At 45.8% G+C, this 15,273-nt stretch overlaps 1 protein-coding gene across 3 annotated transcripts in view; it reads left to right on the top strand.

The window, feature by feature from the left end:
* The window catches only part of AMOTL1 (angiomotin like 1), a gene marked incomplete at both ends in the record, with an annotated part of 71,808 nt that overhangs the window by 44,027 nt on the left and 12,508 nt on the right, over positions 1-15,273 (top strand). For all 3 annotated transcript variants that reach the window (XM_082007156.1, XM_082007157.1, XM_082007158.1), the window contains 3 exons: positions 3,543-3,687; positions 4,525-4,614; positions 11,408-11,553. In XM_082007156.1, the coding sequence (XP_081863282.1) occupies positions 3,543-3,687; positions 4,525-4,614; positions 11,408-11,553 (381 nt within the window). The remainder of the gene's footprint in view (positions 1-3,542; positions 3,688-4,524; positions 4,615-11,407; positions 11,554-15,273) is intronic.

Here is a 15,273-nt window from a genome sequence, read left to right as displayed (position 1 = left end):
ATGATTTTCTCAAAAAAGTTCAGACTTTTTGATGAGGCTTTGTACAAGCTTGCATTTCCATGCATATGAGGAAAAATAAACTCACTGACTTTTTTTGAACCACAGTAAGGTTCAATCTGAATTTCAAACAGGTTTGGATTTATGCAGCATTCCTCCGAGTGTGCTGTCCTCGTGATGGGAACATGCTTGGTGTCTGGGTGAGGAAGAAGGACCTGCTTTTCTAGATGTGGTTAGGGAAAATGTAACGGGGCTTCCTCGAGCTCCTGCTTTAAAAAAAACAAAATGGAAAAGTCAGAATAATCTAAGTTTATAGTTCAACCAAGAAAGAGTTGCCATGGCGTGAGATACAGCCAGTTCAATAGGTCATCCTCTTCTTGGAGCTGTGGAGAATTGTCAGCTGAGAACTAGTCTACATATGGTACATTTTAATGTCATGCATGTAGGGGAGTGGCTTGTATGTATGTGAAATACCTGTGAGCTGTTAGTTCACCAGTGGTGTGAGATAGGTGATGTGATACCCAGCAATCCAAAGCTGCTGGTGTCACAGGGGCCACAGCATGGGCTTTGCACATTGCCACTTTTTTCAGCTTTTGTTCCTGAGCGAGCTGAAAGCAGAAATTGGGGAAGTTAACCGGGTTTCCCCATCACGGCACTGCCGGGCTTTCCTCGGTGAGTGGTTTGGAGGTGCTGTGTCATGGGAAATGTGTTTGGAGTGGCCCTGGTGTCATGGGAAGCACAGGTCCAGGCTGCTGGAGCCTGGCTGCAGGTTCCTGTGCAGGCAGTGGGGTGACAGCTTCAGCATCCTTGGAGGTTTTATTCTGTAAATGCTGCAGCTGGCAGATTACACCTAAAGCTTAATGAGCCCTGAAGAAGGGCCTACCTCCAGAGCAAGTGGAAGTGGGCTTGCACCTTGGCTTCACAAATAACAAATCTGTCCCACCCACAATTCAAGAGGCTAAAAAAGCACCAGATTTAGAAAGGTATGTGGGAGGCTATATATATCTCTTCATTTTCCAGCCTGTGCACATTATCAAGCTTTTCTCTGCAAACGCAAGGGCTCGGCATGCAGGAGCAGACTCCCACATCAGTGTTGATCATTCCTGCAGCAATGATTTCAGCAAAGCACCTAACAAGACACTAGCTTATTAAAAGAGCTGAATGGGATTGACCTGAACAGCAAAACTCTGCCTGGGACTATCCTCCTGTCAGTATTTTGGTTTCTGGTCTTAAGATGCAAGTTCACTGCTGAGGGCTTCCTCTGCATGCTTTTCCTGCAGTTTGCCAGATTTCAAGAAGATGAAGTTAAGAAGATTGAAAACCCAAAACGATTGGTTTGGTCTGTTATAATTTCTTTTTGTATAGAGCAGTCTTTGGGCAAGGATGGAAAGGAGCAGCCCACAATAGTTTTAAGACTGACATGAGGTCAGAGCTGAGCCTAAAGCATTCCTGGTGGCATGCAGAGCTTACAGCTAAGTTTTGGATCAAGGATATGAAGGAATAATAAATTTTGCCTCCTAAAACCTTTTATGGGAAAGAATACAGTCCACATAAATACTCCATTTCCTTTGCTTCTCCTCTTGGATGGTGTTCTAGCACCTTGGTCGTAAAGTGAAGGGAACTGAGCAGTTATGTGAAGCCCAGCCCAGCCCGAGCTCATTTGGGAGATGCCAGCAGGGTGTTGTGGCATGGTGAGCTGCCCCACAGGGCATTTCTTTATTTTATTTCTAAGGTTGGAAAGGACCTTCAAGATCATCACGTCCAACCATTAATCCAGCGCCATCATGTTCCCTAAACCGTGTCCTGAAGCACCACATCCACATGTTTTTTGAACACTTCCAGAGATGGCAACTCCACCACCTCCCTGGGCAGCCTGTTCCAGTGTTTGACCACCCTCTCGGTGAAGAAATTTTTCCTAATATCCAATCTAAACCTCCCTTGGTGCAACTTGAGGCCATTTCCTCTTGTCCTATCGCTGGTTACCTGGGAGAAGAGACCAACACCCTCGTCGCCACAACCCCCTTTCAGGTAGTTGTAGAGAGCAATAAGGTCTCTCCTCAGCCTCCTCTTCTCCAGACTGAACAACCACAGTTCCCTCAGCTGCTCCTCATAAGACTTGTGCTCCAGACCCCTCACCAGCTTTGTTGCCCTTCTTTGGACACGCTCCAGCACCTCAGCATCCTTCTTGTAGTGAGTGGCCCAAAACTGAACACAGGATTCGAGGTGCGGCCTCCCCAGTGCCAAGTACAGGGGCACAATCACTTCCCTGCTCCTGCTGGCCATGCTATTTCTGATATAGGCCAGGATGCTGTTGGCCTTCTTGGCCACCTGGGCATGCTGCTGGCTCATGTTCAGCTGGCTGTCAACCAGCACCCCCAGGTCCCTTTCCGCTGGGCAGCTCTCCAGCCACTCCTCCCCAAGCCTGTAGTGTTGCATGGGGTTGTTGTGACCGAAGTGCAGGACCCTGCGCTTGGCCTTATTAAACCTCATGCAGCTGACCTCTGCCCATCGATCCAGCCTGTCCAGATCCCTCTGCAGAGCCCTCCTACCCTCCAGCAGATCAACACTCCCACCCAGCTTGGTGTCATCTGCAAACTTACTGAGGGAGCACTTGATCCCCTCATCCAGATTGTCAATAAAGATATTGAACAAGACTGGCCCCAGAACTGAGCCGTGGGGAACACCGCTTGTGACTGGCCGCTAGCCGGATTTAACGCCATTCACCACAACTCTCTGGGCTTGGCCATCCAGCCAGTTCCTCACCCAGCGAAGAGTACACCCATCTAAGCCATGAGCTGCCAGTTTCTCCAGGAGAATGCTGTGGGAGACGCTGTCAAAGGCTTTACTAAAGTCCAGGTAGACAACGTCCACAGTCTTTCCCTCATCCACTAGGCGGGTCACCTGGTCATAGAAGGAGATCAGGTTGGTCAAGCAGGACCTGCCTTTCATGAACCCATGCTGGCTGGACCTGATCCCTTGGTTGTCCTGCACATGCCCTTTGAGCACTCTCAAGACGAACAGCTCCATGATCTTCCCTGGTACGGAGGTCAGGCTGACAGGCCTGTAGTTCCCAGGATCCTCCATCCAGCCTTTCTTGTAGATGGGTGTCACATTGGCAAGCCTCCAGTCTTCTGGGACCTGCCCTGTTAACCAGGACTGCTGATAAATGATGGAGAGTGGCTTGGCAAGCTCCTCTGCCAGCTCTCTCAGTTACTCTCGGGTGGATCCCATCAGGGCCCATAGACTTGTGGGTGTCCAGGTGGTTTAACATGTCCTTAACTGCTTCCTCCTGGATTATGGGCGGGTTATTGTGCATCTCCATTTGCCCGGATCCAGTAATCGTTCCCTGCTACAGCAGCCTCCAGCACCATTGGGGCTTTGCACCATCCTCCACTGGGGAGAATGGTTATTGTAGAGCTGGTAGCTGGTGTAGCACTTGGCTCAGGCATTGCCCTGACCCCTGCACCCCATTGAAACGTGCTGGGCAAACTCTGGGATGGGATGCATTCCTGCTGGGATTTAATGGGAGCTCTCTCTCCTTTCAGTTTGAAATAGAAATTCAGAGGATTTCAGAAGCTTATGAGGGCCTGGTTAAGACCACCACTAAGAGGGAGTCTCTGGACAAAGCGATGAGAAACAAACTTGAAGGAGAAATTAGGAGACTTCATGACTTCAACAGGGATCTCCGTGGTATGTAACGCTTGCTTGTATAGAGCTTTTTCCCCCAGTTGACATGATGTTCCATTTCTCACAAGCTCCAGAGTAGCAGGCTTTAGAGGAGTGGGTTCGCACATGTTTTAGGTAAACCTCTTAAGAAATCAGGCCCTGCTCATTGGCATAAGACAAAACTGTTGTCATGCCCCCAGTTGCAAAGAAACCCTGTGGCAAAATATGAGAGTCAGCTTTTGATGGTGCCTTTGACTATGACTGACTTTGAGCTATTGCTTGTCCAGGTGCCTGATGGGAGTACTTGATATGTCTTTGGGTAGTGAGATGCCTTCTGCAAGCTGGCTCTTGCTTTTTCCAACAGTGCAAGGGGACTGGATGGTCTTTTTGGAGGAGGGGAGCACCTGAAGGCAAGCCCTTCCCAGGGGACTCTGTCCCCTGCTGCAGAAAACTGCTCCTTTCCCAGGGTGTCCCCGAGGGTCGGTGTCACCAGGCTGGGGACTGCCTTCACCCGGGGCATCTTGCTGCACCAGGGCTGTGCTGCACTGCGGGAAGGCACCCATCCCCTTGCAAAGCTGGGTCATTCAGATTGCAGATGCCTTACACATTTTGGACAGCATGAGAGATGAACTGCTCAGACACGTCAGCAACGGATGGCAGAGGCTTTTCCCCCAGTTTCTGTAAATCTGAACAACACAGCTTCATGGAAGAGGTCAAAGGCCTCATCTCTGTCAGCCTCCATTTTAATGTCCTCCTTCAGAAAGTCTATTTATACTGCTGCTGGCATGCATCTTATTTTCTTGGTTGGCCTACAATTTTATATACATATATTTATACTTAAAGTATTTCCTGTTTTTGCAGAACGACTGGAGACGGCCAACAGGCAGCTAGCCAGCAGAGACTTCGATGGGCATGAGGATAAGTCAACAGAGGGCCTTTATGTAACTCAGAGTGAGTACTGTGCTAATCTGTTTTGAAGGTGCATATATATATATATATATGCACACATATATACATGCTGGAGTGGAGCTGAATACTTTGCTATTCATTGTTGTTGTCCTTATGTCTTGCTTTTACTCAGCTAATTTGTTACATACTCTTTAAGCTGCAGACTGGATTGTTTAGGCTGTTTGTTTTTCTCTCTGAGCACCAGAACCAGGCAGTGGGAGTTAATGGTAACACAACTTAGCTTATTTTTGATAAATATTTATCTGAAATTGTGAAGTGTTGCTTGTAGGGATCATCTCTGGAGATGCACACTTTTTAGAGAAGCCAGATTCTTCTCTTGGCTGGGGTAAGCCCAGAGCAACCTCTGCTGACTTCTTGTCAGTGACAGGGTTTGACTAAAAGGAGGCAGAGCAGAGCTGGACCCTCCTTTTCACAAAGGATGGAAGAGACAAGGATTTTTCCACTTTTACCACTGTGAAAAACATCCATTCCTGTCAAGTTTTAGGTTCTTGTAATGACTGAGTGCAGTCCTGCAGCATTTCCCTGCCATGTGCTAATGGCTCGATGTGACTGGCCAAACCCAAGCAGCTGGATGCTGCATGACAGCACATGGCCTCTCATCATCCTGAGCATCTTCAGCAGGCTTCCAGAAGGGTTTGAGACCACCTGGGAGCTGTGCAGTACCTTGTGGGCTTAAATCCCATTGAAGCTAAATGCTGTTTACAACTGATCCTTCTGTTTTATTTATTGCACCAAGAGTTTCCGTGGAAGATGAGCTGCAACTGCAAATCCTTAGGTGGAGAGTTGGCCACTGGAGTGGTTTGATACCACTCAGGGTGTCTCACTGACAGTGCTGCAATGTCCACCAGCTGCTCCAAGTGCAGGAGAGCCTTCTCCTAGCTCCCACCAGCAGTGACGATGCCTGCATGGCAACTTCACTGATAATTTGGTGCATGCATGCACAAACCAGAAGAGAATCTAATGATCTTTTCCATGATTCTGTTAGCTCTGCCATATTAGCAGGTGCCACGAGGGCATGTAGATACTGCTGAGAATCCAAGGGGATGATCTGTTAAGAAAATAGCATTGCTATGTAAGTCTTGTCATCCTTGGGAAGAGTTCAAATGGGGTAAGTTGCACAGTGCAAATTGCAGACTGGGGTCTTCATGTAGAGACAGCCTGGCAGTGTTCCAATGTACTGGTAGCTACAAGGGGGAGTTAAATCCCCAGGATAGACTCAATTCAAGTCATTTTCCAGCTCATAAACACACTCTGTGCTTTTACTGATAAATATCTAGCAATAAAACTTTGCGCTGTGCACTCAGGTTATTACTGCTATCAATTCACAGCTTACAAACAAATATAGCTTTTTGGATCCTATCACATAAGACGGACTGGATGCTTGGAGTGTCTCCTGGCTAGGCCAGAGAGCTAAATGTTAATAATGCATGCAGAGTGCTTCCAAGAATAGAAAAATAGGCACATGTAAAGCAGATTCTCTTCAGTCATGTTCGTTGAGCTGCTGGGGCACGTGCAGTAATGACCTCAATATCAGGGTATCAGCCTAAAACACCCCTGAGAGCCCATAAAACATTTTGCTTGGAAATCCTCTGTTGCTGACTGCATTTATACACTGACGTTTCTGAGTCTTCCCCAGGGGTAGACCATGACCGGGGTTGCACCCCACTGCCAACCTGGGCATTTTGCAAGCACAGTCTGTACTCTCCTCACATCTTTTGATAGGATGCTCAGGTAGAAAACTGAAAGGAGAGACGGTACAGCTTGTTTTAGCTGACGTGTGTACATTTGTGTACTGAGACTGAAATAGTCATTTTTAGAAGAGGAGAAAAAATGGTACCTACATGTGCTCCCATCAGCTGTTGCAATTTTGTCGTGAAATTCGTGTTTGTTTTTTTCTTAAGGGTAGTAGCTTATTAAGTCAGATTAGTAAATGCAAATCTTAGTTTTCATTAGGAAAGCAAAACCAGATTTCTAGTCCCTATGTTTATGGAAAAGAGCCTGAAACCATGACTCTTAACATCACCAACCCAAGTTATATAAAAAGACTCCAACATCAGCAGATTCCTAAAAGTTACCATCTTTTAGCCAGTCTCATGATGAGATGAAGAAGGAAAGATAAAACTCTTGAGATTTTCTTAACACTCATCTTTGGTACTACTGCGAACGCAAACTTAATACTGTGGTAAAACTCCAGTAATAGGAAAAACTCCCCGAAAAAGAAGTCTGGCAAGGCAGGACGTGCAGGGATCATTTCTCAGTTCCTCGCAGAGCTCTCCATTAGCAGTGTGACAGCGCAGAGCAGTCGTGCACTCTGAGATGGAGACCAGAGGTGACAAAAACTCTTATTCTTTGTTATAATAATAGGCAAAGCCAGGCTGCATACCTCAAAGTATTAAGTGCTAGGCATTTGTGCCTAAGAAAAATGCTACTGTTGTATCGGGGGCAGGAGAGACCTCACAGCCTATTAGTTTTGTTAGTGAAAAAGGTTTTTTTAAGGAAAGTCAGGAAGCAGTGACTGATGAAGGTGTACGGGCCCATACAGGTTAGGGAAGAGCCAGGCAGGAGGGGGCTCAGAGATGCCGTAGAAGGTGAGAGACAGGAAGACTGAGGCTGGTTTCAAGGGCACAGGACAGAGAGAAAGCTTATGATACAGCACGTCACGGGAAAAATTTGTTTTGGTAGAGTCTGAGAATTTTGTGTGTTTTTCTGGGTTTTCTGGACTTAACACACATTGTGTCAGAGCAGGGGTTCCTCCAAGGGGCTGTTTTTTTCAGGTGTCAGAGCCAGATTGAGGTCTGTGCCCATCCACGTGGCTCTGCATCCACTAGTGGGGATGTGTAGACAGTTTTGGCAGTGTGTTGGTAGGGCCTCATGCTTTGTGGGATCGTGCAGTGGATGTGCTGCATACGACTTGTGCATGTATCTCTGTCCCAAATATACCAGGCAAAGAAATATTCCCATCAAATGAATCCAACCAAAGAAAATGCTCACAGTAGATGTTTCTGAGAGTGGGGTTTTGGGCAGACTAAGAGCCATTTGATATTAAGACAGGAAATAGACAGGGCAGAGGCAGAAGTTTCAGGGTTGAGTGAAAGGGACCTCCTTGCCCTCTCGTTTCACAGCCATGAGCTGCATGCAGGGAGGTCATGAGCCACTGCCCCCTGCACCCAGAGCCAAGGGCACCTGTGCAGGGAGAAGCATCCTGAGGAAATGGTGTTGTATAGAAAAATGCATCTGTTCTGCATGACTTCCCCCTGCCCTCTGAAGGGAAGGGGGGTGGGAAATCTGTTTTCAGTTTTCAACGTGTGAAGGTCAAATTCTCCCCTGACTGGTACTTCATGACATGCAAATGGAAACGTCCTAACTGTAAATCAGAAGCTTAAGCTGCCTGCGATACTTTGTAGGGTAAGGAAAGCCATCACGAGTTTCGATGGATATTCAGTGATTTCCTCTGACAAGAGAGCATCAAACATTTCTGCATCCCTGCTTAGGTCGGTGACCACAAGTAACCATGTACTGAACCATTTATTACATACATTACAATTTATCATAATTATTAATGCCAGTGCAGAATCCCTGTTAACCCACCACGTGAGAAAACGGACTTAGAGACTTCAAGCACAACTTGCAGCAGCTTCTCAGCCTTTCCTCAGTGTTGACATGGTCCAAACTCCAGAGGGCTGTTGGGAATGTGCCATTTGTGAGGGAAATTGCAGGAGGACAAGATTGCAGTGAGATCTTTTGGCATTTGGCCGGGATGCAGGGGTTAATGCAGCTGCTCCTCGTGAAGCATACAGGCTAGACCTGTGCTGTCTATAATGTAGTGTTTAGTTATGGGTGACTTTGAGGGCACACATTCAACTGATATAGGTAAACAGTACGTTAAAAAAAAGTTTCTTGTTTTTCTTTCAAGACTGATCAAATCAAAACCTTTTGTAAGCACGAGGTCTGTGTGAAAAGCTGGGGATCACATCTGAGCATAGTGAAGGAGTGGCAGTGATTGAGTGTATCTTTCTGTCTAATGTTTCTGCTTCAAAGCAGGGTCAAGACTGGTCTCCTCTTGGTGTACCTACCCAGCTTGACAACTCAAAAAGCCTGTTTACGAAGCACCAAAGTAGGTTTTTGGCTTTATCTCCTCTTCTACCCAGCCACAGAGTATCAGTGTAATGTCCTCAGTGTGTTGAGGTACAACAGTCCAAGGCAGTGGGTGGAAAGTTGTGAGATTACAACTGTAGACTACATCAGAGAAGCCTTTTGGCGACTGTTCAGTAATGGTATGTTGCAGTGACCCACCAGAAATAACCAGAAATAGTTATTAGCTGGACTCTGTTAGGTAAAAAGCACATGCCTGGGCAGAAGGTACATGCAAGTGTAGCATAGTAAAACAGTATTTTTAGACTTTAAGGATACCTGTCTGTACTTGAAGAGAATTTAAGGTATGTTCAACAAAGACCTTTTTTACTAAAAATCAGCGCAATACCAGAAAGTACTTATAAAATGTGCCTCCAGCATTTTGCAGGGAGAAGCTGACGTGCAGAAGTGTTGAGAGCTGTTAAGTAAATTTTTCTCGTCAGCTTTCTAGTGGGTTCAGTGTTCAGTTTGAGTACAGCATAATCTTGTCCTCCTTTTAGCAGGGCATAGAAAACATAAAGCAGAAGAGCAAACTGAGTGCTTTGAGTTCCTCGAGTGAAAGTTGAAAGTGAAGGTCCTGAGTCCTGTTTCTCTATGTGCTGTCCTCCTATAACATGTGTTTCAAATCTGGATCACAGCAAGTATGGGCCCAGCATGAGACAGTGGAGTGCCACAGGGCTGAGATCGCATTCATCTTTCAGCTTCTTCACCCTCTAATGAAATTAGCTTTTTGTACAGTAGATATTGATATTGTACAGTAGATATTATACTTTTGTACAATAGATATTGATGTTCCTTCTAGTGCACCTGATTGAAGTAAATGTCTTTGCGTTGAAGGAAGAGACCTGCATGTCCAATATGAAATTCTTTGCTGATACGAGAAGATTAAGGCCTCGTCATACCAAGATGGCTTGTGGTGGCAGTCGGTGGCGAGGTGTGCCCAGCACTCACTGGGCTTTGCTCATGGGCTTTCCAGAAGCCAATGTGCCCGTGTTGCTGCCAGGGAATGTTTTGGTGAGGTGCTGAATTCCTTCTTTTAAGATAAATGGGAAGACAGCCGCGTGGGTTTGGGCTCACCTCAGCCACTTGTGCCTTGTTCCACATGGCTCAGCTCATACGCACCTCACCTTGCTGCAGGGACCTACCAATGGTGTGTAAATTAAATGTGTTCTCATCCTTCCTGTAATTAAGGAAGAATAAGGCCCTTCTGGGGGCAGCTCAGGTCTGAACCAGGCTGGTTTTTGTCACGTGAAGTTTCCTGACCCTCCTTGGCAGTAGGTGGATGGTGGGGCTTCCAATTTGAGTGGTCATGCTTGAGTGGGATGGGCTGCATATTAGGGGCAGATTTTCTGTGTTTCAATATTTCTGGAGCAACTTTTCACTTCAGTTAAAAAATAATAAATTCTGTAATGCTGTGCCTAAACAGTCAAAAAATAAAACAACATTTAATTGACACCAAATTAATTTTTGGAGGAAATTTTCTTTCCTGGAGGCTTGCCAAGTGCTCTATATTTGTTGTCATTCAGAACGAAGGCCAGATTTTGAAATCTCAGATTTCAGTGAGCAGAACCTCCATCCTCTGCTCCCTCCAATCACTAACTGTTTACAGTCCGATGTTGGGGATCCAGCGATCGGCCTGTGATGCACGTGTTCCCTGAAATGGCTTCTCAGCACTGTCAGGGCAGAAGTGGATGGAGCTGAGCCTTTCCTCAGGCAGCTTGCTAGCAAAGTCAATGGTGGGCCTGCAATTTATTGCCAAAGAAAAAGAAGTGAACAAATCCGACTGAATTTAGCCATTTTTATTTTTAAATGATGTTTTAAGTCTTATCCAAAAAAGGTATGATTTTTCATCACAGAGGTTATCTGCATGTTTTTAGTCTTGCGCCTGATGCGTTAAAGTGCTTAACAGGAGGGGAGCACTGATGGCTGGACCCTTAGATCGTGCAGGACTGGAAAGTCACCCAGGGCCCCTGAGAGTTGAAATGCCTCCCAGGACCCCCTTTTCTCTGTATGGCCAGCTAAAGCCCGTTCAGATGCCTCCTCTCTTACTCATCCTTATTGCATTCCTCTCTTTCCTCTTTCAGGCTGTCCAGCACAGATCTGTGTTTATTATTTGGTTTCTTCACATGTTCCGTATCTCATGTTCTCCATCCTTGCAAATAAAATGGACTGGGCACAGCACAGCCCACATCCATGGGGCTGAGGTTTCTTGCCTCTTAGAGAAGGGCAGCAGCTTCCAAGCTGGCAGCTCTGAACAGTCCTTGCTGTAGGCTGTTCTCAAGCGGGGCCTGGACAATGTGTGGGAAAGGAGTAGCTGGAGCAAGCCAAAATTTTGCTGGGGAATGTGCCAGTAGTTCAGCAGAATGGACAATTGTGAGGTAGTGCTCAGGCCCACAGGCTCTGCTAGTGCAGATGCAGCCCAAGGTGCCCCTCGTCTCTGCTGCTGGCACTCGTGTAAGACTGGGCATTGAGGGGCTAAGCCTTGGCAGTAGAAACTCCTTGCCTACTGTGTCTCAGCACTGTGTTGTAATGGCCCCACTTGCTGCTGCTTCATGTAATTTTTGCTTTTCTAAGGAGGTGGCAGCTTACCTCTGGTGCATGGCCCAGGGCCTGTGAGCGGCTCTTGTTCTTGTCTTTCTTGCAGACAAAGAGCACTTGAAGGAGAAGGAGAAGTTGGAGATGGAGCTGGCAGCTGTGCGCTCTGCCAATGAGGACCAGCGGAGGCACATTGAAATCCTCGATCAGGCCCTAAACAATGCGCAAGCCAAGGTCATCAAACTGGAAGAGGAGGTGAGGCATGGGCATAATTTCTCTGCTTTTGAGGCTAGCGGTGGCTCATGGTTAGGGCTTTCTCCATACAAGTCCTGAATCTCTTCTAGCCATGGTGTGGCAGGTCTTCCTGCCCTCCCATAAAGAAAATTCATAGTTATACAATACTGAGCCAAACAAGCAAGCACAGGAGACCACAACCGTAAACGCTTTCAGAGCAGAGCCTGCAACATGTAATCAGGATCATCACCAAACTTGACTAGCTGATGGCAGAGGTAATGGTAGGGCTTAACAGAAATATCAAATAAAAAGCTGACTACTCACTGACTTGGGACTGCAATACATACATGTGGTGTTGGTGTGTCCCATTTCTCCCCAAAGAATCCGGGCTTTTGAGATGTGCCCAGCAGCACAGCAATGCAGGGCTCAGTAACTTCACGTCTAAACAGTGGTCTTTAAATGTCTGTCTGATCTGGCTGGAAGCAGATTGTCTAGGATTTAGAGGTACAAAGAGCTACAGATTTTATTTGAGAGCTGAAAAAAGTCTATGGTACCATGGGACCCAAGAAGTGCTGTCTGTGCAAAACTCCCAAGAGATCTTTAAGCAATGATCCTATAAGCCTGATAGTGAAAATAGATATTCAGATGGGGAGAGAAATCCCAGGAACAGAGGGCTTTTTGAACTGACAGACAAATACAGAAGAACATCTAGTAGCTGGAAGCTGAAGCTAGACAAATTCAAAGTAGAAATAATGCTCATTTTTAACTATAACTAAGAGTGATGTTGACAGTTCTCCATTATTGGAGATCTCTAAATCTCAATTTATTGTGTTCCTTAAGGACCTTCTGTTAGGAGGTGTGGATTTAATAACTATTTGAAAATCTATGCATTCTAGCTGATCAGACAGGACTGTCAAAAGAGGCCTTTTTGGCCCTAAAATGGTCTTCCTCCATGGGACCAATAAAGAGGGAGAATGTTTTATGAGGAATAAAAGAAACATAATATTTACTGAGTGGGCAGGTTATTGGTGAACGTCTACCCTAGGAGGCTTGGGTAGAGGTTCAGACTCTGGCACAGACTGGTGGCATGATCTTGAGCAAGTCTGTTCCCCTTCAGTGCCTCATTTCCCTCCTGCACCCTCCCCAGGGCTGCGCTAGGGGTGCATCCACAGGAGTCCGCTGTGTGCACGGGTGCAAGGGGTCTTGGGAGGAGCAGGGAAGGTCTTTTCTCAAATACCTGTAAGTAACTTAAGTGCAGTCTTGGAAAGATGAAGGTTGAATTGACCTCAGGGATATTTCAGTGTTTTTTATCAGGGTATCCAGCATGACAGACCCCCTGTTAGGCTAACTAATGGTTACTTAGAAGTCTGGAAGATTTAAGGTACTGTATGTGAGTGCTGAAGGCATTGCTGTTTTGTTCTGACCGTTAGCTCATTCTGACTTCCTATTTGGAAACATTTTAAAAAATGCATTGCCTCTGGTGGATACATTCAGTAGCAAGAAGAGGATCAAGTTAAGTTTAGCTGCTCCTTTGTTAGTTAGACTAAAGCCTGCTCACTATCCTACTGTATTTGGGGCAGTCCCTTTGGGGTAGCTGTAGGAGCTAGTGTACCTTTAATCTCTACATAATTCACTTGACACTGTTTGCCTTAAAGGCAACTGGAGGTTTTCTATTTGCATTTCATTACAAAGTGGCTGAATAAAGGAATGTTTTAGGTGGTAACACCTGCTCCTACAGTCACGGCATCATGCAGGGGATGGGAAGAAATACATTTAGCTCCTGGCTGCTCCACAGACTGTCAGTGTGGTATTGGCAGGTAACATTGACTTACTGAATACACACCAGTAAAGACAGCAGAAGCATAAACACAGATTTCTAAGGCAGGTGGTGTAAGAAGCTACCCTGTGCCTGCTGGGCTGTAGTAAATACGTTTGCAGCCTTAAGGCTCTGTCTCAAAGAGCTTTGCAGTTGCCAGTTTCTAGTCTAGTCATCCAACAGAAATGTGCCTCTGCTGGGGATCGGAGCTAGGAGCCTGGGTTGTGGACTGGTGGAGCTGAGGAGAGGGCAAATGTTCCCCTCTAGAGAACTGCTAACCTCCTGCCCAGGGCATGGTAGATCTTGTGGAGGTGGTAACCTCCTGCCTAAGGTGCGGTAGATCTCAGAGGTGACAACTATGAAGGCGATGCAATGGTATTTGCCAGAGTCTGTCTGTCAGAGCCCTCAGCCTGAGCAAACCTACATTGCCCTGGTAGTGTTTAACTGTTTTTTTCATTCTAGAGGGACTCTGAATGAATTTTGTCCCAGCTGCCATGTTTTAATTGTTCAAGGCAGTGTCCAGTGTCCTGCAGCTTGGGTGAAGTGCAGTTCATCTGTGGCTACCGGCAATGTGCCCAAGCTCCCATGTTCCCTTTCCCTTGCTTTTGGCCTGTTTCATCACCTTTTCAACAGTCGCCAGTGTTTCTGGACCTCAATTTGATATATATGCATCAGACATTGTTGAAGTTTTGAACCTTCATCTTAAACCAGGGATTTTTACTGTAATTTGGAATATAATGAAGGAAACACAAAATCACTCAAATGAAAATGACTGTTATTATCAACGGAGCTCTACCTCATGCACTGCTTTGTAAATCCACCCAGATTTCTTCTACCACCAGAATGTAATTAGGTTTAAAAGCTTTTTAAATCAAGGTTTGAGAAATAAGCAGTAGCTACTAAGTTGAATTAACATAAGATAGTGTACTATGTAAATCTACATTATCCTGAGTGCTTGCTAGTAAAAGCATTTAATTCGAAAATATGTAGGTGGTATTATCACATGTCATTTAGGAGACTGCTGCTGGAATCATGTGTCTGGTCCATGCTTTGGATAGAAGAATGAATAATTGGAGAGGGTTCAGAATACAGCTGTAGAATTTATTTTGGTCCCAGAAGCTGTTCTTTGCTGTGAACAATTAAAGTGAAGAGGTGGCTGAGCTCCAGTCCGTGCACATGAACATGAAGAAGGGATTGCTGTCAGCCAAATTAAACATTGCTCTTTAACATAAGAAGAAATAATGAGATGCAGTGTTTGGGGGCTGAAGCTGAGCAAACTGGGTTGGAAGTAAAGAGAGTAATTAACACTGGAAAAACCTGCTTAGGCTGATAGTGGATTCTCCATCTCTTACAGTCTTTAACTTAATTCTTATATCTATAGCATAGATATTCTGTAGCTCCTAGTGCAGATATTTTTCCAAGACCCACTCATCTTTACGCAGATGTATTTGCTTGGATCATCCCCTTTTAGCCTTAGCTCTTCTTCCTCTTTATTTTCCTAATCCCTGTGACAAGGGCAGTGTTCAGGCAAGTTTGCTGATCTTGTGAATATGTGAATTGTTTCATTAAATGCTTCTTGCTCTAGTAGATCACAATTTGGAAACAGAACAAGAAGTAATTTGCTTAAATTGGGTAAGAGAAAGCCAGATTAGGCATTAGGGTAAAAGTTTTTGGCAGTAAAGGAAAATAAGCCGTGAAGTAGTTTGCATGGGGAGGTTGTGGAGTCCCTACCCCTGGAGGGTTTTGTAAACAGATTGTACAGACATGTGCCAGTTTTTAGGTAGAGTTGATCCTACCTTGCAATGAGAGGATGGACTGGTACTTCTCTATGTGCCATCCAGCTTTTTTTGTTGAGCCTGTGTGTCTGTGAGGTAGTGGAGCTTAGTGTCATGTATTTCTGATTGCAGTCCCCCTCCCTTATGGAT

This window comes from Phaethon aethereus (genome assembly GCF_964289735.1).
Source record: "Phaethon aethereus genome assembly, chromosome: 1".
In the NCBI taxonomy this organism is placed as follows: Eukaryota; Metazoa; Chordata; class Aves; order Phaethontiformes; family Phaethontidae; genus Phaethon; species Phaethon aethereus.
Note: the sequence above shows the minus strand (reverse complement) of the source record. Positions and strands in the feature narration are given on the sequence as shown.